Genomic DNA, 24329 nt, shown 5'->3' with positions numbered 1-24329 from the left:
GAATTCTCTCATATCTTCTTCTTACTCAAACACTTAGAAAATATTTGGGGAGAAACTGATAAGAAAGAATAAAGATATTCTTTTGTATTATGAGCTTTAATTAGCTATGTTCTTGCAAAGGACAAGTTAATTATTTTAACAATTTATACAACCGTTTAGAATCTAGAGATATATGAGAATCTTAAAGAGCCACCCATATTAATTGTATAATTGATTGTGAGAGGAATAATACTGTTGAAATGAATGGGGTTATAAGTGAGATGCGCCGATTAATCACAAAATTTGTAGCATTAATTGCTTGTTTTCGCTCTCATCTCCATACTCTTTTCCCTTCAAAAGAGTGTCATTCTTTTGTGATAACTGAGAGAGAGTCAAGCTCAAAAAAGTTAGTTCATGCATAGTTACAACTCTCATGATTAATTGGCAACTCTCACTTATAACCCCATTCATTTCAATAGTATTATAATCAATTACACATATCTTAATATCTAAAGCTTTGAATAACTATCTTCTTGGAAAGAACATGTGAAATCTATGATCATAGTGGATTTGTCCAATAAATATATCCTACCATTTGCAAAATTAAAGTACTGTTAAAAAATTGACATATCACTAGAATCTAGAAAGCAATTGCCATTAAAGAGAATGAAAATCATGACCATTGATTGTGATTATTGATCATGACTATTAATTTTTAGGGTTTTACTGCTAGGGTGAAGGGTGAGAGAAATCTCACAATATGCTTCAAGATGCTTCTCAATTAGGACACTAGATGTTCTTCAAAACACTAAAAAAACACTCCTCAATCAAAATATGCCTCTCTCTGTTGTCTTTCCACCTCCCCATCTTTTGCTCCTAGCTTGCGAGCAACTTACATCTCACAGCTACTTCCCACTAGAATGATCAGTTCAGCAGCAAACCGATCTTCCCAACACATCAGATTCTAGGTTTTTTTTTTTCTTGTCATTTTCTTGGCATTGGGAAGATTGGTTTGGCGACAAACCAATCTTTCCAATGCCAAGGGAACTGCTTCTTTTCCTTTTTTTGTTCCCTTGGCACTGAGAAGATTGGTTTGGCGACAAACCGATCTTCCCAATGCCGAAGGAACTGCTTCTTTTTTTCTTTCATCTGTTCCCTTAGCACTGAGAAGATTGGTTCGGTGACGAACCGATCTTCCCAATGCCAAGGGAACTGCTTCTTTTTTTCTTTTTTTTGTTCTCTTGGCACTGAGAAGATCAGTTCGGCGACAAACCGATCTTCCCAGTGCCAAGGGAACTACTTCTTTTCTTCTTTTCTTTGTTCCCTCAGCACTAGAAGATTGGTTTGCTGTCAAACCGATCTTCTCAGTGCTAAGGGAGTTGTTCCTTTTCTTTTTTTTAGTTTTCTTGGCACTAGAAGATTGGTTCACCACCGAACCAATCTTCCTAGCACCAAGGGAGCTACTTCTTTTCATTTTTTCTTTATTCCCTTGGCATTGGAAGACTGGTTCAGTAGCAAATTGATTTTCCAAGCACCAAGAGAGCTACTTTTTTTCTTTTTTTCTTTTGTTCCCTTGGTGCTAGAAGATTGGTTTGGCAACAAACCAATCTTCCCAATGCTAAGGAAATTGCTCCTATTTTTCTTCAAAACATTTTTTTAATGTTTACTCAAATTTATTTATCATTTTTATGTAGACATATAAATTGGCTACAACAAAAGAAGCATGCAGTCAACTACAATGCTTCTGTTCTCCAGGAAAACGACTAGATCGTTGTGTTAGATTCACTAGAGACACCTCACAAGTTCAAAGCACTACTTCAAAGGAAGACCATGGTGGGAATAGTGGTGTCTAGATCCAAGTAATGGTTGATCCTGATCCAGGTGTTAGCTTGTAGGAGCTAGATGGCTCTAGAGAGCGTGAAAATGAAGAACCTATCTATAGCACAAGAGAAGCTGCTGGTGGTAGTGCCATAGGTGGCACTACCACCAAAACTTGGTGGCAAAAATGAGGCACTTGGTGCTACAGGTGGTGGGGTAGATCTTGGTGGTGGAAATGGCAGACATGCTGCTGTTCTTGAAGGTCACAGAAATAAGGTGGTAACTATGCTAGAGGCCAACATGATTTTGAATGAGCAAGTACGTGAGACTGTTGTCCAAGCTTAAGAACGAACTATCAGTAGGGTGTTAGGTGAAATGGCTTGGAAAGGATCCCAACATCTTCAGATTCCACTTTGCTATCTTCACTTAGCTTATGACCTCAACATGGCTATTTTCACAGAGGTTGGATTTAGGCACACTGCTGGATCATTTATTGTGTCGTCATCATTCCCTAGAACAAATCGCATAGACATGGTTACTCATGAGATTGAGTAAACTTGGGATCAAATATGGCAGAGGAAATCTCAAGAGTTTGATACTTTGATGGCATGCCATAAGGAGACACAAGCGTTTGTACACCAGATATTCTTCATTATTGATGGAAACCACCAGTGGCTAGCATTTTGGAGGTGTATCCAAAAGAAGTTCCAGGACGATGACGGGTGACATATTTGTATTCCAATGACACTTGTGGAGCCAGAGGATCGAAACCAAGCTATGAGGCTCAACTTGGCATGTCACAAGATCAACATATAAGAATCCCTTACTAATGACCTTTGTTCTCACTAACTATGTTACAGGCTTAATCAATTTGCTTTCCAAGCGCACCTTCAATATGTTGGCATGCTTTCTCTTGAGGAAATCCAGATGCTATATAGTCGTGAGGTTATGGAAGCAATTCAAGTAAAACTTATAGCACGTGAAGGCCAAGGGTTGCTTACTTAGTATTAGGTGCCTATGGATTTTTTGGTTGTAGTCTGGGCAAAGGTATCCTTTTCTTGCATGAACTTGTGTTTTCTAAAGTTTTCCTTTTAGCCAATTGTCAAGGCAAAGCAAAACTTATATTTCAAAATTACGCAAGTGACGGATGAAGTGCAAAAGAACCTTGAACTGCAACAAATTGAATAGTGCATTTTGAACTTCAAGAAATCAAAGGTGAAGAAGCTACTTGAGATTGTGGACATCCAATGCGATAAAGATTGGCTAGATTGCATTGCAGAGATATGCTCTCGTGGCAATAAGTCAGTCCCTTTTATCTTTCTCAGTCCACTTTGAAATCCTTGTCCTTGCAAGAAATGGTAAAGCACCTGAAGAATTGTGTAAGTGACTTGAGTTTAGACTTCCCGGGAGGTCACCCAGCCCAGTACTACTCAAACCCAAGGACGCTTAACCCCAAATATCCCAAGACCCTTAACCGTTTAGAAAAGGGGGTGCACTCTTGTTCATGGGCCCTTTCCCTCTATATTTGAACCCCTATGGATCGTCTCTCAAGTCATTCTCTTTGGTTGCTTACAAATTGATCTATAACATCGCAAAAAGCAAGCTCTCCTTCAACAAACAAACCTCTTGCTTGGATCTCCTTAACACTTGGTATTGTAACAATGATAAGAGGTTGGAGAGCAAACTTGAAAATGTGATGAAGGAGAAGCTCTATATCACTTAGAGTATTGCGGCTACTAAGGAGTTACTTCAAGCATGGATCAAAGTTCCTTACTAGTGTCTACACCAGCATAACACTTCCAGAATATGTCCGAGCTTCCCTTCAGAGCTTGGGGATGAATGGCTTCCTGATGGCAACTCAAGCTCCATGGATTTCAAGAATCACCTAGGCCAACCATTTTTCTTGCACCATATGGCATATAGGTATATTGCAACAAATTGACTTATTTATTTAATCATGGCTCTTTTGTAAGTATTTAAATCATTTCCCATGTGCTTTAGTGTACGTAGTAAGTGTTTTTCTCAAGCTCTTAACTAGTGGGAAGAAACTTGGCATGTATGAGCCAGAGTTCCATTGTCCCACTGCACAGGAGTGAGAACTTTGTCCATAGTACTTGGAGTTGTGGAGGCAAATGCCATCATCACCTTTTGAGCTTGATCTCTACCTCAAGTGTCATCTAGGTTTGATAAGTAAAACTTCCTTGCAGTAATTTATGTTTCTACTTTAATGTAGAGGCATTTTTGGAGGAGTGGAGATGCCTTAGGACAGGGACAAGATTCATATTGAGCAAACCAAAGAGGAAGAAGTGGAGAACCTAGCTAAAAACTCTTCTGCCCCATCTCATCCTACAGTAGTTGCCTATTCCCCAAATCCTACTACCGCTGCTCATCCAGCCCTGATTGCTTGGATTGTACAAAGGTAGCTCCATAGTGAGGTCATCCAAGAGAGTAAGAACTTGATTTCCATTGACCTTACTTATTGTAATTTGGTTATAGATATCGAAGAAACTAGCTAGCACTCTAGACGCTGATGTACAAATGCATTCTTTCCATCCCTCCCCATTGCTACAGAGGATGACCTCCAAGAGTTATCTTCATCAGCTTCACATAAATAGATATGAAAAAAAACATGTATTACCTTTAATGTTTCCCGGTTTTGAACACTATTCAAGTTTGCCCTCTTTCTCCTACAGGAAGTGTTGGCAATGTGGAAATAGTTATTGGGGACTACTTTCATCTTTCCAACGACATGACCCAAGAGTCTTTTATGTTCCATAGATGGATGCGAGGATTGGGAATGAACAATACTTTTGGCATCAACCTCACATTCTTCGATTTGCCTAATGGGTTACCACCTCTACAAGGTGACACTCCATCCTGGAACATCCTTCAATCGGACCATATTTCTCAAGTGGTGGATGTGGCATCCAAGGTGTTGCGATATGAGGGCATTATGCTAGTCATTCTTCCCTGTTCTTTATTTTGGGGAGGTCTTCTTGCAACAATGGTGGAGAATGATGACTCTAGATTGGCTGAGTTTGTATCAGGCTGCCTACTCTCAAACATCCCGGTTGAAACAAAAGGAACAGGTGGCCGAATCCAAAAGGTTTGCATTTTCTTATTTTTCATATCTTAAATAGATTGTTAGTTAGATCATAAAGTGATCTTATGGCTAAAACAAGGACAAAGTCCTTGTGAGGTAAAGGAATAAAGTTCTTACTTCGAAGTGTTGATTTGAATTATTGGTAATGGTGTGGCTTGGTCAAAGTGACCAAATGGGAAAAACATCTAAGGGAAATGAACTGTGACAATGCAATGGTATTATAAGTTTAAGAGACTCATGTGTGGGTCATTAGATTCACTCCGATACCAAATGTAAGCTCATGAGTTTGGACTTCCCAGGAGGTCACCCAGACTAGTACTATTCAAACCCAAGGACGCTTAACTCCAAATATCCCAAGACCCTTAACCGATTGGAAAAGGGGGTGCACTCTTGTTCATGGGCCCTTTCCCTCTATATTTGAATCCCATAGATCGTCTCTCAAGTCGTTCTCTTTGGTTGCTTACAATGGAATCCGAGAAGGACCCGAGATGGAGTCCGAAGTCGAGACCGAGACCAAGACCAGGACTAAGACCGAGACCGAGACCTAGACCAGGACCGAGACCAAGACCAAGACCGGGACTGGGACCGAGACCAAGACCGAGGCCAAGACCAAGCCCAAGCCTGAGTTCGAGTTCGAGTCTGAGAGGGTGAAAGCCCAAAGTGTTCATCTCCCAAACCTTGGGGGGTTTGATCAGCTCCAAAAGTATAGTAGGGGGAGGACTCTAGTGGAGCCAATTTGGGCAGGAAAGGCCAATTTGGCCCAGGAAGGCTGCACCCAAGTGTTGAGTGATGGGATAACCACTGGGAAGTCCAAAGCTAGAGTGAATATGAACCAACAAGTGGGGTAGCTTGGTGAAGTGTTCAAGAGCCAACTTTAATTCCCTCGAGAGATCAAATGGTTGATGCACCCAATCCAAGTGTGGGTGGCACTACTTACTTAGATACCTAGTGTGGCTTAACGGAACCTCGCTCTAAGCCCATGGCTAGAGCACCTAAAGGTAGAAGGAGGGGAGAGTACCCACAAGGCTCATATAAAGCCACAGTGTTCCGAAAGGTTGTCCCAAAGTCCCAGACAGTGAAGAGGAAGAGGAGCAATCCTCTAGTGTAGAGACCAAGGATATGGTCGTGGGAGGAGGAAGTCCTAGAGGACCGTGGGACTTAGTGGTCGGGCTTGTGAGCCTTGATCCAATGGCAGTGATAGCGAGCACGGCCATGGACAAAAAGGGTCTTGGTGAGGACTGGAATAGGGATATTGGGGAAGGCTATTCCCCATGCCTGTGGGCATCCTAAGGATGCTAAGGAGTGGATCCGGGATAATCACTCATGGATGGATGGCCTAATCTTTGAGAGACAAGACTATGATGTAAGTGGTGTTAGACCACCGATGTGACCAAGGTAAAGGGGCATGGCCTTAGCATGATGGATTGATATGTCAGTGGTACTTTGGGGTGTCGGTTATGGGATCGGACATGTGAAGCACCTGGGCCAAGTGCAAAGGTTGAGTGGCGGGGATGCCATTCTTGGGGCTAGCATGCCCAAGTCTAGAATAGGACTTATAAAGGTTGTGAGTGAAATTCCTCCAATTGGTCAAAGGTGTGGTTAAGTGACTAAAGTAGAATGGAAAAATTAGTCGCTTATAGACCTTTGCTATGGAACCAAAAGGAAACCTCAAAAATGGAGGTAGTAATCCTATATTGTTTGGTGCAAAAATCAAAAGATAGGAGCACAAGACTAAAGGCCAAGAATGGGCTATGGAAATCATTGGAAGGAATCCAAATAGAAAAATTAGGTAAGGAACACTCATATGTTTGGTGCTAATGGATTGTGGAAAATAAAATATATTTCATTATGGAAATGAAATGAAAAGGGCTTGAGGAATGAGCTCAAAGTGAGCAATAAGTGCACATCTTGTTGCAAATTATCTCTCCAAAAAGGGAAAATGATTTATGTGTTTGATCCTTCATCCTTGATAACTCTGTTTTCATACTCAACTTGACTAAACCTCAAGTTTGCATTAGCACTGCCTTCAGTCGAATCCAAGAAAAAGTTTATAAGAGAGTGCAATAATGACTACTTGAACCAATAAACTAACCCTTACAATCTTAATTAATCCACTTATAATCAACCTAGGAAAGATCCACTAGTACTATGCTAAACAACTATAGACTAGTTTATTTGCCACTCATAACAAATCCAGGGGAGGTTTACTTTTACCCATGGTACATGGAACCACTCATGGTAACCCTCAATAGACTAACATTAATTGTGTCAACTTAAAATGTAACCTTGAGTTGTTAATGTGCCTCACTCACAAGCCCAAGCACAAACTAGTGTAAATGAAACATCTTAATCCCTCCTATTAACCCAAGAGCAAGCTCACATAATATGGTACCAAAAAATAACCAAAATTCATACCCAATAAACAATTGCAAAGTCATAGCACCCAAATATGTACCCACTCGGATCATCATTTTCATCTCTACATATGCAATAAGACTAGGTGCCCAATCTCATTGGATAATACTCCCTGAGACTCATCCTCTGATACCAAATGTAGTGCACGTGGTTTTCACCTTTTATTCTATGGTGATTTACCATAGGATGACTATGAAGTGGAACCTAAACCCTCCATGTGCCATGTGTCACATGTCACATGCCATATGCCATGTGTCCAAGGATAGTGGAGTGGAACCCAAGTTTCAAGGAATTAGGCCACTGAATGAAAGAATAGAGCCAAACTCCTAAGCATGGAGCCAAGGTGTAAAGGAACCGGAGCACAAAACAACTCTCGAACGTACAGCCTAAGGAATAAAGGGATAGAAGTATAGAGCAATTTTGAACAATCCAACATTCTAATGCCAAGACTAGCATGCAAAACGAAACCAAATAAAGCCAAACAAAGTCTAGTGTTATTTTAGTATACTAGTGGCATAAAGCAAGGATATGGGTACCCATTAGCTAGCTATAAATGACTAAATTTTCCATTTTACTTTAGTCACTTAACCACACCTCCAACCACTTAGAGGAGTCTCACTCATAACCTCCATAAGTCCTATTCCAGACTTGGGGCTTGCTAGCCTTGAAAATAGCATCTATGCCACTCAACATTTACACTTGGTCCAAATGCTTCACATGTCTGATCCCATGACTGACACCAAAAGGTACCACCGACATATCAACCTGTTACACTAAGGCCATACCCATTCATTTTTGTCACACTAGTGATTCAACACCACCTATATCACTATCCCGTCTCTCAAAGACTAGGCCATCCGTTCATGAGTGATCATTCTAGATCCACTCCTTACTATCCTTAGGATGCCTGCAGACATGCATCAACAACCTTCCTCAATATCCCTTTTTTAGTTCCCACTAAATCCCTTTCTATCCATGGCCATGTTCACCAACACTACCATTGGGTCAAGGCCTACAGGCCCGACCACTAAATCCCACTGTCCTTTGGGACTTCTTTACCATGTGACCGTATCCTTGGTCACTACACCAAAGGATTGCTCCTCTTCTTTTTCACAGTCCGAAACTTTGGGACAACATTTCAAAGCACTGTGGCCCTATGTGAGCCTCATGGGTACTCTCCCTACCTTCCACCTTTAGGCGCTCTAACCATGGGGCTAGAGCGAGGTTCCGTTGAGCCACGCTAGGTATCCAGGTAGATATTGCCACCCACGCTTGGATTAGAAGTATCGATCAATCGATCTCCTAGGGGAACTAAAGCCAACTCTTAAACACTTCACCAAGCTACCCCACTTGTTAGTCCGTATTCACTCTAACTTTAGACTCTTTAGTAGATATATCATCACCCAACACGTGGCATAGTCTTCTTGGGTCACACTAGCCTTTCCTAGCCAAACTAGCTCCATTGGGGTCCAACCCCTACACTCTCCCTACTATACTTTTGGAACCCTCTATAGCACCCCACCCCCCCTCCTGCCCCCAAGGGGATGATTGCTTTGGGCTTTCACCCAACAGCCTGTATTAGTATTTGTACTTAGACTCGGACTCGAACTTAGACTCGAACTTGGTCTCAGTCTCGATTCCATCTCAGACTACATTTTGGGTCTATCTCAGATTCCATCTCCGACTTCATCTTGGACTCCATCTTGGATTCCATCTTGGACTCCATATTGGATTCCACCTTGGGTCCATCTTGGATTCCATCTTGGGTAAATCTCGAACTCCATCTCGGATTCATCTCAGACTCCATCTCAACACTTCCACATGTGTTGGTCCTCTTGTGTCCCTTTTTCTAGAGACTCACTTATTATTTACTTCGTGCTCATTCCTCAAGCACTTCGTTGAGAGTTCCACTCCCGCTCTTAACTTTTCAAGTTAGAGTTTTTAGTCCAAACATATTACTCTTGTTTGACTTTTGTTTTGACCACTACCACGTGGCACCCTTTCATCTCCACTTTTGGGGCTCTGGGATTTGTGTCTCACACTAGCATGGTGTGGAACTTAAGTTTAGACCCAAGCCAAACACAAAAAAAAAGACAAGCACGCAAGCAGAAGCTAAACTATGCTTTAAGTTGGTCAATCATGCCTAAATCACTACTATACATTTGCAACCTCTTACAAACGGAGCCAAACAGAGTCTAGCATTATATCAGCATACCAAGCGAGGATATAGGTATCCATTAGTTAACTGTAAATGACTAAATTTTCCATTCTACTTTAGTCATTTAACCACACCTCTAACCACTTAGAGAAGTCTCACTCACAACCTCCATAAGTCTTATTCTAGACTTGAGGCTTGCTAGCCCCGAGAATGGCATTTATGCCACTCAACCTTTATACTTGGTCCAAGTACTTCACGTGTCCAGTCCCATAACCGACACCTAAAGGTACCATTAACATATCAACCTATTACATTAAGGCTATGCCCATTCACCTTTTTCACACAGGTGATCCAACACCACCTATATCACAATCCCATCTCTCAAAGACTAAGATATCCATTTATGAGTGATCATCCTAGATCTACTCCTTAGCATCCTTAAAATGCCCGTAAATATGGCAAACAACCTTCCCCAAAATCCCTTTTTTAGTTCTCACCAAGTCCCTTTCTGTCTATGGCCGTGTTTGCCGACACTACCACTGGGTCAAGGTCCACAGGCCCAACTATTAAGTCCCACTATCCTTTGGGACTTCCTCACTATATAACCATATCCTTGGTCACTACACTAGAGGATTGCTCCTCTTCCTTTCCACAGTCTAGGACTTTATGGCAACATTTTGAAACACTATGGCCCTATATAAGCCTTATGGGTACTCTCCCCACCTTCTGCCTTTGGGTGCTCTAACCATGGGGCTATAGCGAGGTTCCATTAAGCCACACCAAGTATCCAAGTAGGTAGTGCTACCCACATTTGGACTAAGAGCATCGATCATTCGATCTCCCGTAGGAACTAGAGCCGCCTCTTGAACACTCCACTAAGGTACCCCACTTGTTAGTTTGTATTCACTCTAGCTTTGGACTCTTTAATGGATATATCATCACCCAACACATGGGTATAATCATCTTGGGTCACACTAGCCTTTCTTGGCCAAATTAGCTCTAATAAGGTCCAATTCCCACACTCTCTCTACTATACTTTTGGAACCTCCTATAGCACCCCCACCACCCACCCCCACCACCCACCCCCCCCCCCCCCCTTTCTCCCTCTTTGGGGGCAATCACTTTGGGCTTTCACCCAATAGCATATATTAGTATTCGGATTCAGACTCGCACTTAGTCTAGGTCTTGGTCTCGATCTCAGTTTCATCTCGGACTACATTTCGAGTCCATCTCAAATTCCATCTCGAACTCCATCTAGAACTCCACCTTAGGTCCATCTCGAACTCCATCTCGGACTCCATCTCAGATTCCATCTCGAACTCCATCTCGGACTCCATCTCAGATTCCATCTTGGACTCCATTTTGGATTCCACCTCAAATCCATCTCAGACTCCATCTTTGGTCCATCTTAGACTCCATCTCAGGTCCATCTCGGACTCCATCTTAGGTCCATCTTGGACTCCATCTCGACACTTCCACGTGTCATGTGTTGATCCTCTTGTGTCCCTTTTTCTAGAGACTCACTTATTGCATACTTCGTGCTCATTCCTTGAGCACTTCGTTGAGAGTTCCACTCCCACTCTCGACTTTTGAAGTTGGAGCTTTTAGTCCAAATGTATTACTCTCGTTTGGCTTTTGTTTCAACCACTACCACATAGCACCCTTTCAACTCCATTTTTGGGGCTTTAGGAATTCTGTCTCACATTAGCATGGTGTGGAACTTAAGATTGGTCAACAAGGCCCAACCTACCCACTATCGCTACTACTATACATTTGGAACCCCCTATAGTGCCCTCCCCCCCCCCCCCCAACCTTGAGGAACACACGTTTTGGGCTTTCACCCTTAGCCATCCTTACTACCAGGAGTTAGTCTTCAAGACTAACTTGAAACTTATTAAATATGGAATGGCGCTAGATTGTGAATTTAGATATAGGACTAACACCATTGTGTTCAAAATAATCTCTAAATTCTGTAGATATACCAAATTAACAAATCTAGACACTTTCCATAAGGATCAAATGGAATTAACATAAGGTGTATGATAGTAAAAGTGTTTGGCAGACACAGTAAGCTATTATTTGGCAAATATTGAGGGACCAAACTCAATATTGTAGGGGTTCTCAATACTAGCAAATGCAAGCCAACATTTGAGTTTCTCTTACTGGGCCGGGTATTCTCAACAAGAAACACATAGGAGTTCCTACTTTATGTTTATCTGGCATAAGTATATACATGATGACCAGTTTCTCAACTAACTTGGGTGGAGTGATAAAGGGTCTAGCAATACCAACTTCCTACCATCGTGGCAATAAGGAAAGAATATCTGAAAGGATTAGCCAAAAAATAACTTTCAATACCTACAGTCATATTCGCAACACAAATGCTTCCCTATATTATCTCTTATTTACTCTACAAGGATCTCAAGATATTCAAGGAGTATAATATCTCTTTAGTATGTGTATCTTACAAAGGTATAGAGTTTCATTAGTATTTCACCATATAAATGTATGTAACCAAAGAGAAGAACTTGAAAGGTAGTCCATTAGAGTTCAAATATATAGGGAAATAACATATAAATAGAAGAGCACCTCTTTTTCTAATTAGTTAAGGGTCTTGAAATATATATAAAGTTAAACATACTATATAAGATGGGTGACCTTTTGAAAAGTCTAAATTACATTAAACTCTTATATGGTTATGATTTTATATTATCAATAGAGTTGAGGTTCTCTTTGCTATAACTATTGATGCTAGGTCATAGGATTAGTATTTGACAAGAATTCTAAACACTTGGGCCACATACAAATAATATAACAATGTTGCTACAATGTTTGTCATTATCTATAAAATACACAATAAATGACTGATATGGTCCATTTCATTGAGCAAGGCATCTCTTGGAAAAACTACTTATCATTAGATTGGGATAAAGTGTTGCAAATCAATCCTCCAAAAATTATATATATACAATGACTAAAGCATGTTGTAAAAAGGGATTATAATAAATTGTACCATCTACAAATCTATCAATGTCCTTGATATTCCTCTAGATCTTAGCCCATCAACAAGATCCACTAATCCTAACCTTTCAACGAAAGAACCTTAATTACCTTTTGTCCTTCCAAGAGAATTTTAATGAATATTTTAATGCTTACAGTGTAATCTAATGGATATTCTTATGATTATTCCAATGCTCATAGAATTCACTCCCAGCGCTTGCTTGGGCAGCTGCAGAAAATATGGTGTTTCAGTCTGTAGCTTATGCCAGCTCTAGAGGTTGCGAGCAACTCAAATGCTAAAACAACACAGCAATAACAGTCTGCTTCGAGCAGTAAGAGCCAGAGTCAGAATATTGCCTATTGCTACCTTCTACCAGGATGTAAGTCTGCTCTTTTGCTTGGGCTTGAACTTTATGTGGTTTTTCATGTGCAGGGCAGTTTGTCAGCTGTGGACTAAGGGAAAGCTAGTACTAGATGTGACAAAGAGTTTTCATGGCAAAAGTGAATATGTGAGACCCATTTTTAGAATTAGGGTCTGCATTAGCACCGAACCGTTTTAAAAGGAAAAAACCATATTTTCGTGTGTGAGAGTCCCTGGCGGGTTCCTTTTACATGCACTGTAAGTCGGACAAAGTATGTAGCTTGGCCACCAAGGAAGCTTTCTCAATCTTCTCAATCTAATGTAGGTGAAATTTGACGAACAAGGAAAGGCGCCATCCGGAAGAGAGACTGCACTGTCAAAGCGGGTGGTGTTTGCGATCCTTCTTACCTTCCAAGCATGGTAGAGAGAAAGTCGGGGTTGGGAAGTGTGCCGTGGAAGGTGGCCCGGGCGATATGCGTAATGAGCCAGACACGAGAATTCGGCATCGGACACGATCTCGCTTGTTTGACAATGAACGAACTATGATGCTCATTAGGTACGAGCCCGTTCCATTAAGGTCGTGCCAGAGCTATGATCAGCGAGACGGTGCACTGGAAACGTATGCCTTTGTTTATTTTTTTGGTAAAAATGCCCTAAAAGCGCCCTAGCGAAGGCATGGCAGTGGGCTTCAAGCGCCCGATCGTCACATTCAACAGATGGAAGATTTTGCGAGGCGACAAGGTAGAGTCGAGGCCGCGCGCGTTTTCTTACCTGCATTTCAGGTGAAGATCATCACTGGAAATGATAAAGGCCTGACTGGGACGGTTAAGGAGGTTTTCCGGAAGAGAAACAAAGTGATTGTGGAGGGCAGGAATCTGGTAAGTAGGCCTACACACTTGCGCTCATCCTTTGGCTGGATCCAGGTGAAGCGGCATGTCAAGCGCACCGTAGACAATCTGACCGGCGTTGTGACCAAAGAGTCTCCGATCCACGTTTCCAACGTCATGCTTGTGGATCCAGTTAGCGGGTGCAGTTGGCTATCTCACTCACTCCTCGTTTGACGCTCTTTGTTTGCAGGGGTCGAGTGAGAAGCAAATGTGGCTTCCTGCAGGACGGGAGCAAAGTGAGGATATCCGTTGGCACGCTTGCGACAGGGAGCGTCATACCCAGGCCTGCCTGCCTAGCGTTCAAAAAAGTTCGTCTGGATGGTAAAGGCTCTGCTCTTGTGTTCTTGCTCGTTTCATGTCATTACCTTGCCCCGCAGGTGGCCCCAAGAATACACTCAAGGACGACGTGCTGGAGAGGACCTACGATCCTGCCATAGGCCTGGGCATCCATCCGTCCCGCAACTTCTTCTGGATGTACGAGCCAGTGTATCCAGTGCTACCACGCTTCCCACCCAGCGAAGCCAGAGGGCCTCGAGCTTATGACTACTACAGGAACCTCAACCAGGCTCCCAACAGGCTGCCCTACACTCCGTCAAAACGAGAGCAACGGGCTGCCAGGCTCAAGGAGAAGCAGGAAGTGATTGCTGCTATTGCTGCTCAGCAGAAACAGAAGGAGCAGGCATCATGAAGAGCCATAGCTGTTTTTCACGAAACACCAAAGTCACTTCTCCACTGCAATAACCTGAGTTGGTCCCGCTGCTGAAACTGCCGAAAGGGCCGAGCCTGTCAAAGCTAATGATCCTCGCACAAAGTCAGTCGCTTTTTTCGCTCCTTGCCACAAGCACCACCAGAACAAGATCCAAGCTGCAAGACAGAGTGCATTTAGTTGCTTTGTGACAAGGACTGCCTCACCTGTAACTAGGATGGCTGCACCGATTGTGCTGAGAGCAATGCAGGAGATTGCCACGGCAGCTGTTACAAGTGCACCGATGTAGACGGCCGTGAGCATCATGAAGAAGAGCGCCACGAAAGCTCCTATTCCAGTGACGGACATCAAGAATCCTATGGCGACAGCGTTGGCTGTGGCAGTGACAAGAAACAGGATGAACGTAGCGAGCGCTGCCAGAGAAACAAACACCACGATGCCAAGCTGCAACACCCAAGAAACAGCGAAGAATGTCGGGGAGGAGGGAGTAACACGCTATATAGCTTACGGTGCTGACGAGAAACGCTCGCCATGGTCCTCCCCGGTGCATCCACCGCATGATATCAGCTGAAGCAGACCTGGCAGCAAGCCTGAACCGGGGTGCCCTGCGGGTGAAGGCCTCCCTCGTCCTGCGCACCACGGACCGCTCCTGCTTGGCATCGCCATCAATCACCTCCGCAGCCGCCTCGCGCAGCAAATCCACCAAGGTGGTGCCTTGGGCAGCCGTGGGTTCCATGAGCCGAGTGTGCCGCGCAGCAAACAAGCCGCTCCCTCTCGCCCTGCCCTTGAAAAACCACTTTAAACTGGGGAGGTGCCACTTGTCCGACGGGCGTCAAGGTAGGCGGTGGTGAGGGTGGAGTAGTTGACAAGCGTCGTGGAGCTGGAGCGGACGTAGGCGTCGCAGAACGCATGGAAGCGACCGCGCCCAAAGGCCTGGAACACGAGCGGATCGGTCCGCACGTCCGGGATGGTGTCGGCCATGTCCAGCTCGTCCAGCTGCTCGGGGAGCCTGGGCAGCAAGCGGGCGATGGCGTAGGCGTCCACGAGCGCGCCGTAGGTGACCAGGTCGGGCCGCACCGACTCGGCCCTCATGTGCTGCACCAGCACGTGAAGGTCCCAAAGCATTTGCATCCGCGACAGCGCCAGCGCCCGGATGTTGAAGGTGGTGACGTCGGGCGCGCACCTCGCCGACCACATGTTGACCGCCTCCCTCTGGAGGCTCTTCATGGAGAAGTTTGCGGCATGCGCGAGCAGCAGCAAGTTCCACAGTAAGTTGCCACCGATCCTCTTCATGCCCAGGGACTTGACGAAGCCTTCCATCTGGTAAAACTGGTTGTGGCGGATGTAAGCCAGTGCACAGGCGCGCACACTCTCCTCCCGTGGCCACCCCTTGATCCGCCTCAGCTCGCCCTGGGCGCCTTCCATCTCCTTGATCATTCCCATGGACGCGTAGCCTTGCGCAAGCAGGTTGAGAATGTCCGAGTCTGGAATCCAGCCGTCTGCTCGCATGGCCTTGAATGCCTTGTCCATGCGCCCCACCAGGCCGCCGCTCGCGTACGCCTCGATGACGTTCTTGTACACGAAGAAGTCAGGCTCACACCGCACCGTCTTCATGGTGTTCACCACCTTGGCCATCTCGTCAAACAGGCCCCTCTTGCCATAGGCACGGATGAGGCCACCGTAGGTGACCACGTTGGGCTGGATGCCTGTATCCAGCATCCGCTTCATGGCCGACTGGGCGCCCTCCACCTCGCCGCTCTCGGCGTAGCTCTGCACCAATGCGCTGAAGCCCACCACGGATGGCCTCACCTGCATCGCCTCCATGCCGTCGAACACGCCCTGTGCCGCATGTGGCTGCCCCGCCTTGCTGGCCATCACCATGAAGCGCACAAAGTGCTCCTCCCGCGCCCGGTATCCTGGCTGCTGCTTCCACCACTCAAATGCCTTGACACACCCAGGGTCACAAGGGGAGCTCGCGCAAACAGAGACCAACCAACCTGCAGTGCCTCGTCCAGGCGCTTGCCCTTGTTGAGGGAGGCCACGTAATCCCAGAAGTCGCCCGGCCGCCATGATGTCTGCCTGGCCTTCGCTTCCACAATGTCGAGGCGGCTCCTCCGGTGCCTCCCACCGGACGCGCCAGCGGCGAGGGCGTAGTACGCTGGCGCCGCCCACCACGCGCACGCCGCCATCGCCTACCTCTTTCCAATGATGATGTTAGAAAGGCAGACTTTTAATTACTGTGGTATATAAGCTTATCACTTGGTTCAAAACATGCTGCTACAAACCCCCCTCTCACAACCATAACACATTAGATGAGGTCCGCGACGTTGTTTGGCAGCTCCTCAATGACAGTGTTGTAAAACTTCTGGATGTCATGAAGCATCCTCTCGTCCTCTCTCACCATAAAGTTGATGGCCACGCCCTTCCGCCCAAACCGACCGCTGCGACCAATTCGATGCAGATAATTCTCCGGCTGCGTCGGAAGGTCGTAGTTGATCACCAGCGACACCTGCTGGACGTCGATGCCGCGCGCGAGCAAGTCGGTGGTGATGAGCACGCGGGACGAGCCCGACCGGAACTCGCGCATGATGATGTCGCGGGTGTTCTGGTCCATGTCGCCGTGCGTCGCAGACACGGTGTGGTCGCGGCTCCTCATCTTGTCGGTGAGCCAGTCCACCTTGCGCCGGGTGTTGCAAAAGATGACGCTCTGCGTGATGGCCAGCGTCTCGTACAGGTCGCACAGCGTGTCCAGTTTCCAGTCCTCTCGTTCCACGTTCACGTAAAACTGCTTGATACCCTCCAGCGTCAGCTCGTCTCGCTTGACGAGAATGCGCACCGGCTTGTTCATGAACTTGCGGGTGATCTCCAGCGCCTCGGGCGGCATTGTGGCGGAGAAGAGGCCCACCTGGACCTTGGAGGGAAGGAGCTGGAAGATGTCGTAAATCTGCGACACACAAGGCACAGGCAGGGTGGTTATATAGACCAGCTTTCCTTCCACCTTACCTGGTCCTTGAAACCGCGGGACAGCATCTCGTCCGCCTCGTCCAGGACAAACATCTTGATGTAGTCCGGCCGCAGCGCGCGACGCCTGAGCATATCGTAGACGCGACCAGGAGTGCCTACCACCACATGGACGCCGGCCTGCAGGATTCTCTGGTCCTGGCGGACGTCGGTGCCGCCGACGCAGGCGTGCACCTTCACCTGCAGGTAGTCACCCAGTGCCCGCATCACCTTCTCGATCTGCTGCGCCAGCTCCCTGGTGGGCGCCAGCACCAGCGCCTGGCACTCGACATTGTTGTAGTCGAGCTGCTGCAGGATGCCGGAGCAAAACGTGGCCGTCTTGCCGGTGCCGGACTGGGCCTGCTGGATCACGTCGATCCCCTTGCAAAACGGCACGATTCCCCTCTGCTGGATGGTAGAGGGCTTTTCAAAGCCTGCAAACACAGTCACATCCACGCCCATTGGGGATACGAGGCGGCTCACCGTAGGCGTAGATCCCTCGCAGCAGATTCTCGTGCAAGCCCATGGAGTCGAATGTCTCGTTCACCTCGTCCCAGCTCGATATCACATCGTCTCCTTCCAACCTGTGCCACAGAGGGAGTCAGGCGCACGCAAACAAAGCACACCGCGCTTACGCAAACTCCATCTTCTGGTCATACTGCCGGGGATCGAATTGAGAGGTCTCGGGTGCCAAGCCAGCCATTATCTGCAATACCTGCAGTCAAAGAAAAGAGAGACGCGGGGATAGAAACCCTGATGGATCCTAGCACTGCGGCATTGGGGATGCCCTAAAACCCTAGCCTCCACATACCTCCTGGAAGCGAAGATCGAATTTGGTGACTTGAGCAGAGCCCAAGTACAAAGATAGGGCAAACCCCCATAGCCATGCCCACGCCTCCTTTTTATACATGCGGGGAGTCTTACGTGGCGTCCCATTCTCATCAAATCCGAGCACGAGACCGAGCTCCCGCGCCCCGCTCGCCAACCGGCAGCTGCAGCTCCCCCCCTTCCCCGTCGCCCAGCGCCGCAAAATAGCCCTCCACCACCTCGCGCGACACGCCCTCGAGCTTGCTGGGATCCCACTGCACACACACACACACACACACCGTCAAAACCACGGCGGCTGGTCGTGCATGCAAACTGCTTACCCGCGGCCGGTTGTCCTTGTCTATCAGGATCGCCCGGCACCCCTGCACAATCTCAAAACCGGTCTCAATCCAATGGAGACATGCCAAGAAGCATCACCTCGTAAAAGTCTCCCGAGTACTTTGCCGACACCGCACGGAAGCTCATGCGGTACTCCCTTGCCAGGCACTCGGCGAGGGACTCCTGCCTGCCTCTACGAATCTGAAGCACAAGACAACCTTTGGGTGAGTGTGTGAGCAGTGATTACAACATACCGATGCCAGGGTGATCTTGAGGCTCGTCGGAGATGCTCCCTTGAGCTTGCTCGTGGCCTTGTCCAGCCACTCATCGTCGCCGTCGCCCCGCTCCCTTTCCTTCAGGCAGCATTTCAGCTCACATTACACAAAACCAAACCTTGTGCCCCTACCAATGCATGTAGAATGCCTTCCACCGTGTCTCCCGAGAAGCAAGCATTGATCACCTGCAGCCTACCACCCGTGCTCATTTAGTGATCACTCTAGGAACTTGACGACAAGTGCAAACCTGTGCAAGCAGCTCTTTCCCTGCACCGGCGGCCTGCCCGAGAATTTCCCGAGTGTTTCTTCCACGCTCTCTGGCGAGGACACACTGCGCAGCTCGCTTTCTAGAGATGCTAGCCGCTGCAACAAACGACAAGGTATTAGAGAGCGAGCACAACCGAAAAATAAAAAGCTCACCTCCGACGGCACATAATGTGTTGCGAGCCCAATGTTGAGCATGTCAGCTCCATCAAGACGCTCGCCCGTCAACCCCAGATACTCCCCTTTGACTCGGCAACTCTATCAAACAAGCTTTTGAAGTCGATCGATACAACTCACCCAAATGCCCATCCAAACGAGACAGAAAATACGATGCTCCAACGTCGGGATGCAGTCCGAGGGCAGTCTCCGGCATAGCAAACAGCTGCAAACTGGATCAGATGTGGCTCCCATCGTCTGTGCCAGACAGCTACTTACAGTTTTCTCTGTGGCAACGCGATACTTGCCATGAACGGAGACGCCATTCCCGCCACCCATGACGACCCCGTTGAGAAAGGCCACCTATACCATGACAGACTTGTCAAAAAGCGAGCTGCGCACTCACCACAACGTCAGGCTTGTTGTTCCTTACATGCGGCTTCTTGAATGTCGCAAGGTAATAGTTGAGTACGTATTCCTTGTAAAAGAATCCACTGGCCTGGTGTTGGCGACCTGTAGAAGTGAGCACCATGAGATTGTCATGCAAGCGAGGGAGACGTAGGTTACCCTGACGACCAAGTTCACAAACACTTGCAACATCACCGCCGGCGCAGAAAGCCCTCCCATTGCCCTGCACAAGAAATTTAGACTAGCGGTGGTGAACAAGACAAGCTCTCGAGCTCAACCTTCAGGATGACTGCGACAACGTTGCTGTCGGCTTCCCACCTCTGGTAGAGTTCTTGAAGGCGGACGATCTGCACACAGTAGGCCACTGACGTGAGTGTGTTGAAGATGAGTAAGCCCACCATGTTCTCATTCAACAAGTTGAGCTTGTTGGGCCTGTTGAGCAGCCCGACTGCCACGCTCCCTGATTGCTCGCCCAGCACCTGCAGTCAAGGAAATTTCAGAATTCCACCACCTTGATTGGATCACCTCGCTTGCATCGGCCGCGCTGGAGGACGGCATTCGCCCCTTGAACATGCTCCTAGGCGCAAGACGCCTCAACATCTAGAGCCCTAAAGCCGTGCTGACCAGTCAACCAAGGCAAGAGTTCCGTCAACCTCCCTTTTGTTGGTCACGGTCAAGTTTTTCAATGCGTTGGCCAACTTGACAACACTCCTGCCAAGATCGCCAAAGGATCCGCCTTGTTTGTTTAGGCGCTGCCGCTCTTGTCCGTCATGGCTTGCAACCCCCAGTTGGCGTGTCCATTTAAGCCATGGATCCACGTCTCCAACTATCCTGGCCGGGAATTGAAAACTCACCTTCCAAGATTGGGCAATCATTGAAAGGAATATCTTGGAGCACTCCAATCCAATCGGGTTGCTGGAGGGAGATTACTTCTCTCCGATCACAACCTTGGCATGTGTTGTTGGGTGTGGTGCCCCACAGAAAAACAACCAAACTCCAGAGCTCAAGGCGGCGTGGAGCGGGAAATCCACCTCTTTCGACCTAGCACAATGCTATTATGCTAGGCTTATTTGCACTTCAATTGCAATCACGCCACACTTGCTCGATCGCTCATGCTCGCTCCTCCCGAGGCTGGGTAACATGAGGAAAGAAAAAAGAAATGAAACCGCTGACTTGGTGCCACAGGGTTTAACATGGAAGCCCAACAGAACCAAGCTCCACGCTTGTCTGCAAATTCATAACCGATCACGATTAGAATGATACCTCGGCAGTTTCCAGAATAGCATCCGTTGCACCAGCCGCTTTCAGCTGGCGCAAGTGTCCCAAGTCCTGAGCTCTTGCATATATAGGAGTCTGTGCAGCAATATACACATTTATGATAGAATCCTGTTCTAAGATAATATAAACGAAAACCGCGGAAATGCCAGTCTCAACCGCTCAACTCTCTTTTCCTGATAGTGTACGTCACCATCACTGCATTGGCTTTTTTCACGCTTGAAGTACCAGAGGCCTAGATCCATATCACAGGGAAGCCCAACTGTCTAGATGCCTGCAGCAAAATGCAAAGAAGTTACAGCAGAGAACTTGTCTAAAAGTGATTGGCTTGCCTTGACACGGCTATAATCAAGATCAAAGGCAATATATGGCCAGCCTTCAACTTCGCCACCCGGACCATTGGATAACGGAGTGGCTAGAAAATTAGCCAGAACCTGGAGAATCAAATATAAATACGAAACACAGTTCATGAGCCTGATAAGATAGACAAAACTATTTATTGCAGAAACCTGGCCAGTCTGCCCAAAGCCGACAATTACAACCGGTTCGGCAAATTGAGGAATCTTGATCTCTTTTATCTGCGGCAGGTAATCATAAAAATCAACAGATGACAAACGGAACAGGCTTACTATTTCGTTGTGTTGTCGTTTCTCTTCCAGAGAAGTTGCAACAATGCGACCAATCTCATTCAAGAAGGGAGTGACAGCCATAGACAAAACAACGACAATAATAGTTCCAGTGGTAGAACTCCAAGCCCAAAGAGATTCAGATTGTTAAGTACGTAAGATGAAGAAAGCTTCAGTACCTGTTAGCAAGTGCAAATACCACAAAGGCAAACTCTCCACCTTGAAAAAGAAGGAAACCAGTGCAAATACTTTCCGGTAGCGTCAGACCCACTCCCTGGCCAATAACTGTCGTGATCAGAGCCATCAAACCTCCTAAGGGTGTCAAAACATTCGGCCATTCACGTATCAAACGCTATAGCATGAACCAAAAATCAGATATATCAACCACATCACCAAAATTCAGCTAACCTGGAGGTCAATGCCGGTGGTTACAAAAAAAAAGTCCAAGGAGCAATCCTCTAAATATCTGCTTCAATTTGGGTGCGATAGCCATAAGAGCGCCAGCCAAAAATGCTCCAAACTTGAACGAGAAGGCAAATAATAGTGAAAAAAAGCTGCTGCTAAGTGAGAACGCAAGTAACTTCTGGTATCACTGAGTCCAAGCTTTTGAGTCAAGAGAGATGTGCCAGTGACCGTAAGTAAACATAAAGCAACGAAAGCTTCAGATGGAAAAGAAGAATTCCTAGCGTTGCAGAACCAAATCGAGTTGGAAGTTTCCACTCAACAATTTACATCAAGTTGAAAACTAGTGAGATGATTACCTGCAAAACGAATGCAGAAGAGGACAATGATAGTCCTGCTCCAATAACTACAGCTTCATTTACAGTCCGAATATTAACCTGCAAGCGAGAGAATAGATTGTCAAGTAGCAAAACATTATTCAAATATACTTACAAGGTCAGGTCGTGACTGAAAGAAAAATTCCAAGATTTTCCAAAGCTCCATTAGGTGGAAGCTCAAACGCTGTGAAGGCAACAGTTGAAAAAAGTACCTGACATAAACAATGAGTGACAATTGGCATTGTTCTTAAATTCACTTACCGGCTCGAATCCCATTCCAAACGCATATTTGGCCAAAGCTTTCAAGCGTGCAAGGGATAATTCTAAACCCATTTCAAACAACTGTTGCAGCGAGAAACATTTAGCATTCAGGCACAAACACAAGCGACAAGGAAAAGTATACCTAGTTCAGATAAAACTTTAATGTCTGTTACGTTACGTATCAATCCTAGTTGATTCAAGTACGCCAGACAAGAGAAATCCCAGAATCTGAAACACATGAACAGAAGCTTGCAAAATCTCATCAGATAACTTTCAACATTTACAAGACTGAAAGCTTTGACAGCAGGACTATGGCGATGAGGAAGGTCAGACCATCCAGCCCGATATCGTTGATTATCTCCAGACTCATGTCGACAGTGGCAATCGTCGAACCTGACTCGTGGAGGCTTTCTCCTTGGTAGCCATGATCGAATTAGACTGTTTTTGTTGTGTATGGAGCCAACTCTTGGTTGTCTCCCATATGTAGGTGTCTGCGGAAGCCTGTTATCTACGAAAGATAAGAAAACACACACAGACTCAATACTTCTACAAAATACTCTGTTGGTTCTTCTGTGTGATGCCTCAAATACGAGGTTCAGAGACATGTTGGACTCGTAAGCTATCATCTACAGAAACCTCGCAGAAAGCTACTGGAAAGCCTCGATCCGATGAGTTGTGCAGCGACTCCGATACCGTGGCCATATATCCACATTCAGATTTGGCCGTGAAGAATAATGTAAATCCTCCCAGTTCACGGCCTTAGCAACCAGCTCCTGTCAGTTCCTCTCCATCGCTCTTGCTTTGCCCTATTCCGAAACGCCCCGTGTTTTAAAACTAGGGTTTGCATTCGTCCGTCGTGATGATCACGGGTACCCAGCAGCAGCAACAACAATGTAAGAAGGAAAACAGAGAAATCTTTGTGAATACTTATTTTGAAAAATGTTGCAGGTGCTGCAGTGGGCGTATAACAAACTGGAACAACATCTCAACGGTTGCAAAATTCCTCGAATGCAACTCCTCAAATCGCATCCATATGCACCACTTCTAGCAACAGAAATGTCGGGATCGAGCAATCTTCATGCATATCATACACTGCCACAGAAGAAAAATATTAAGAAGTGGCGTGGCTTTGAGAAGGAGGTGTCCCACGCTATGGAGCGATGGGGATCTCAATGGGAAATCGAGCCTCGGTTCATGCATGAGCCTCATTCTCGTAACCAGGCTTGTCGCTTCATGTGAAGCGGATTTTCAGAGGTAATTGCTTTCTTGTGTCAAATGTAATTGTTTCACTTGTTTTTGTCCTGATTCTAGGCTTTTTATGGGCTTGCTTGATCCAATCAATTATATGATGACCGAGGATACACTGAAGGAAAATTGGAGCGATCATAAAATATTTTTCTGGTCCCTGCGATTGAGCAGTGAGTGGCTAGATACATCTTCGTACGTCGTGTTTTTCAACTCGGCCTCAGGTGTTCTATCAGGTGTTCTGATTAGCTGTCTTTAAAATCGTATAACAGGTGCTTACGAGTACGCATTTTCGAAAATCAGTCTCGCCCTTCCCAACTCAAAAGGATGCTATTGGGAACAAGAACGTATTCTCCCAACTCTGTTGGTAGACAATGATCTTGATATTGGCATATTGACATCACTTGGTTTCTGGGAATGGAGACGTATATCACGTCTCGGATGGGATCCCATATCATGACCACGTT

The 24329-nt window shown here is 46.2% G+C and overlaps 5 protein-coding genes and 1 pseudogene across 7 annotated transcripts; 1 reads left to right on the top strand and 5 right to left on the bottom strand.

The window, feature by feature from the left end:
- Positions 1–13475: 13475 nt before the first annotated feature.
- On the top strand, positions 13476–14699 carry LOC9652374 (probable 39S ribosomal protein L24, mitochondrial). The gene is made up of 5 exons (XM_024670961.1): positions 13476–13575; positions 13617–13712; positions 13758–13861; positions 13912–14042; positions 14099–14699. Exons 1-5 carry the CDS (start codon positions 13510–13512, stop codon positions 14407–14409), a joined length of 708 nt encoding a protein of 235 aa, XP_024526729.1. The 5' UTR covers positions 13476–13509; the 3' UTR covers positions 14410–14699.
- LOC112345063 lies at positions 14351–15218 on the bottom strand. The gene is made up of 3 exons (XM_024670962.1): positions 14936–15218; positions 14634–14871; positions 14351–14585 (listed from the first exon to the last, which is right to left on the bottom strand). The coding sequence occupies exons 1-3, from the start codon at positions 15161–15163 to the stop codon at positions 14443–14445; spliced, it is 609 nt and encodes a 202-aa protein (XP_024526730.1). The 5' UTR covers positions 15164–15218; the 3' UTR covers positions 14351–14442.
- On the bottom strand, positions 15159–16627 carry LOC9652373 (pentatricopeptide repeat-containing protein At3g42630). Its single transcript, XM_002966205.2, has 2 exons — positions 16425–16627; positions 15159–16371 (listed from the first exon to the last, which is right to left on the bottom strand). The coding sequence occupies exons 1-2, from the start codon at positions 16614–16616 to the stop codon at positions 15226–15228; spliced, it is 1338 nt and encodes a 445-aa protein (XP_002966251.2). The 5' UTR covers positions 16617–16627; the 3' UTR covers positions 15159–15225.
- Positions 16628–16641: 14 nt separating this feature from the next.
- On the bottom strand, positions 16642–18425 carry LOC9652372 (eukaryotic initiation factor 4A-6). Of its 2 annotated transcripts, none has more exons than XM_024670957.1 (5): positions 18239–18425; positions 18063–18142; positions 17911–18011; positions 17431–17861; positions 16642–17371 (listed from the first exon to the last, which is right to left on the bottom strand). In XM_024670957.1, exons 1-5 carry the CDS (start codon positions 18335–18337, stop codon positions 16736–16738), a joined length of 1347 nt encoding a protein of 448 aa, XP_024526725.1. In that variant the 5' UTR covers positions 18338–18425; the 3' UTR covers positions 16642–16735. The 2 variants fall into 2 exon arrangements, with proteins under 2 accessions (XP_024526725.1, XP_002966250.2); XM_002966204.2 differs by having other exon boundaries at positions 18063–18133; positions 18239–18360.
- LOC9633678 (3-hydroxyisobutyryl-CoA hydrolase 1) lies at positions 18240–20297 on the bottom strand. 2 transcript variants are annotated; one of them, XM_024670960.1, is made up of 14 exons: positions 20202–20297; positions 20075–20155; positions 19955–20023; positions 19836–19899; positions 19702–19781; positions 19548–19631; positions 19410–19494; positions 19269–19354; positions 19096–19211; positions 18980–19040; positions 18828–18926; positions 18673–18774; positions 18576–18617; positions 18241–18509 (listed from the first exon to the last, which is right to left on the bottom strand). In XM_024670960.1, the coding sequence occupies exons 1-14, from the start codon at positions 20274–20276 to the stop codon at positions 18369–18371; spliced, it is 1185 nt and encodes a 394-aa protein (XP_024526728.1). In that variant the 5' UTR covers positions 20277–20297; the 3' UTR covers positions 18241–18368. The 2 variants fall into 2 exon arrangements, with proteins under 2 accessions (XP_024526727.1, XP_024526728.1); XM_024670959.1 differs by having other exon boundaries at positions 18240–18509; positions 19702–19899.
- Positions 20285–23319, bottom strand: LOC112345202 (annotated as a pseudogene).
- Positions 23320–24329: the final 1010 nt, after the last annotated feature.

The sequence above is a fragment of the Selaginella moellendorffii genome, unplaced genomic scaffold (genome assembly GCF_000143415.4).
Source record: "Selaginella moellendorffii unplaced genomic scaffold, v1.0 SELMOscaffold_7, whole genome shotgun sequence".
NCBI lineage: Eukaryota > Viridiplantae > Streptophyta > Lycopodiopsida > Selaginellales > Selaginellaceae > Selaginella > Selaginella moellendorffii.
Note: the sequence above shows the minus strand (reverse complement) of the source record. Positions and strands in the feature narration are given on the sequence as shown.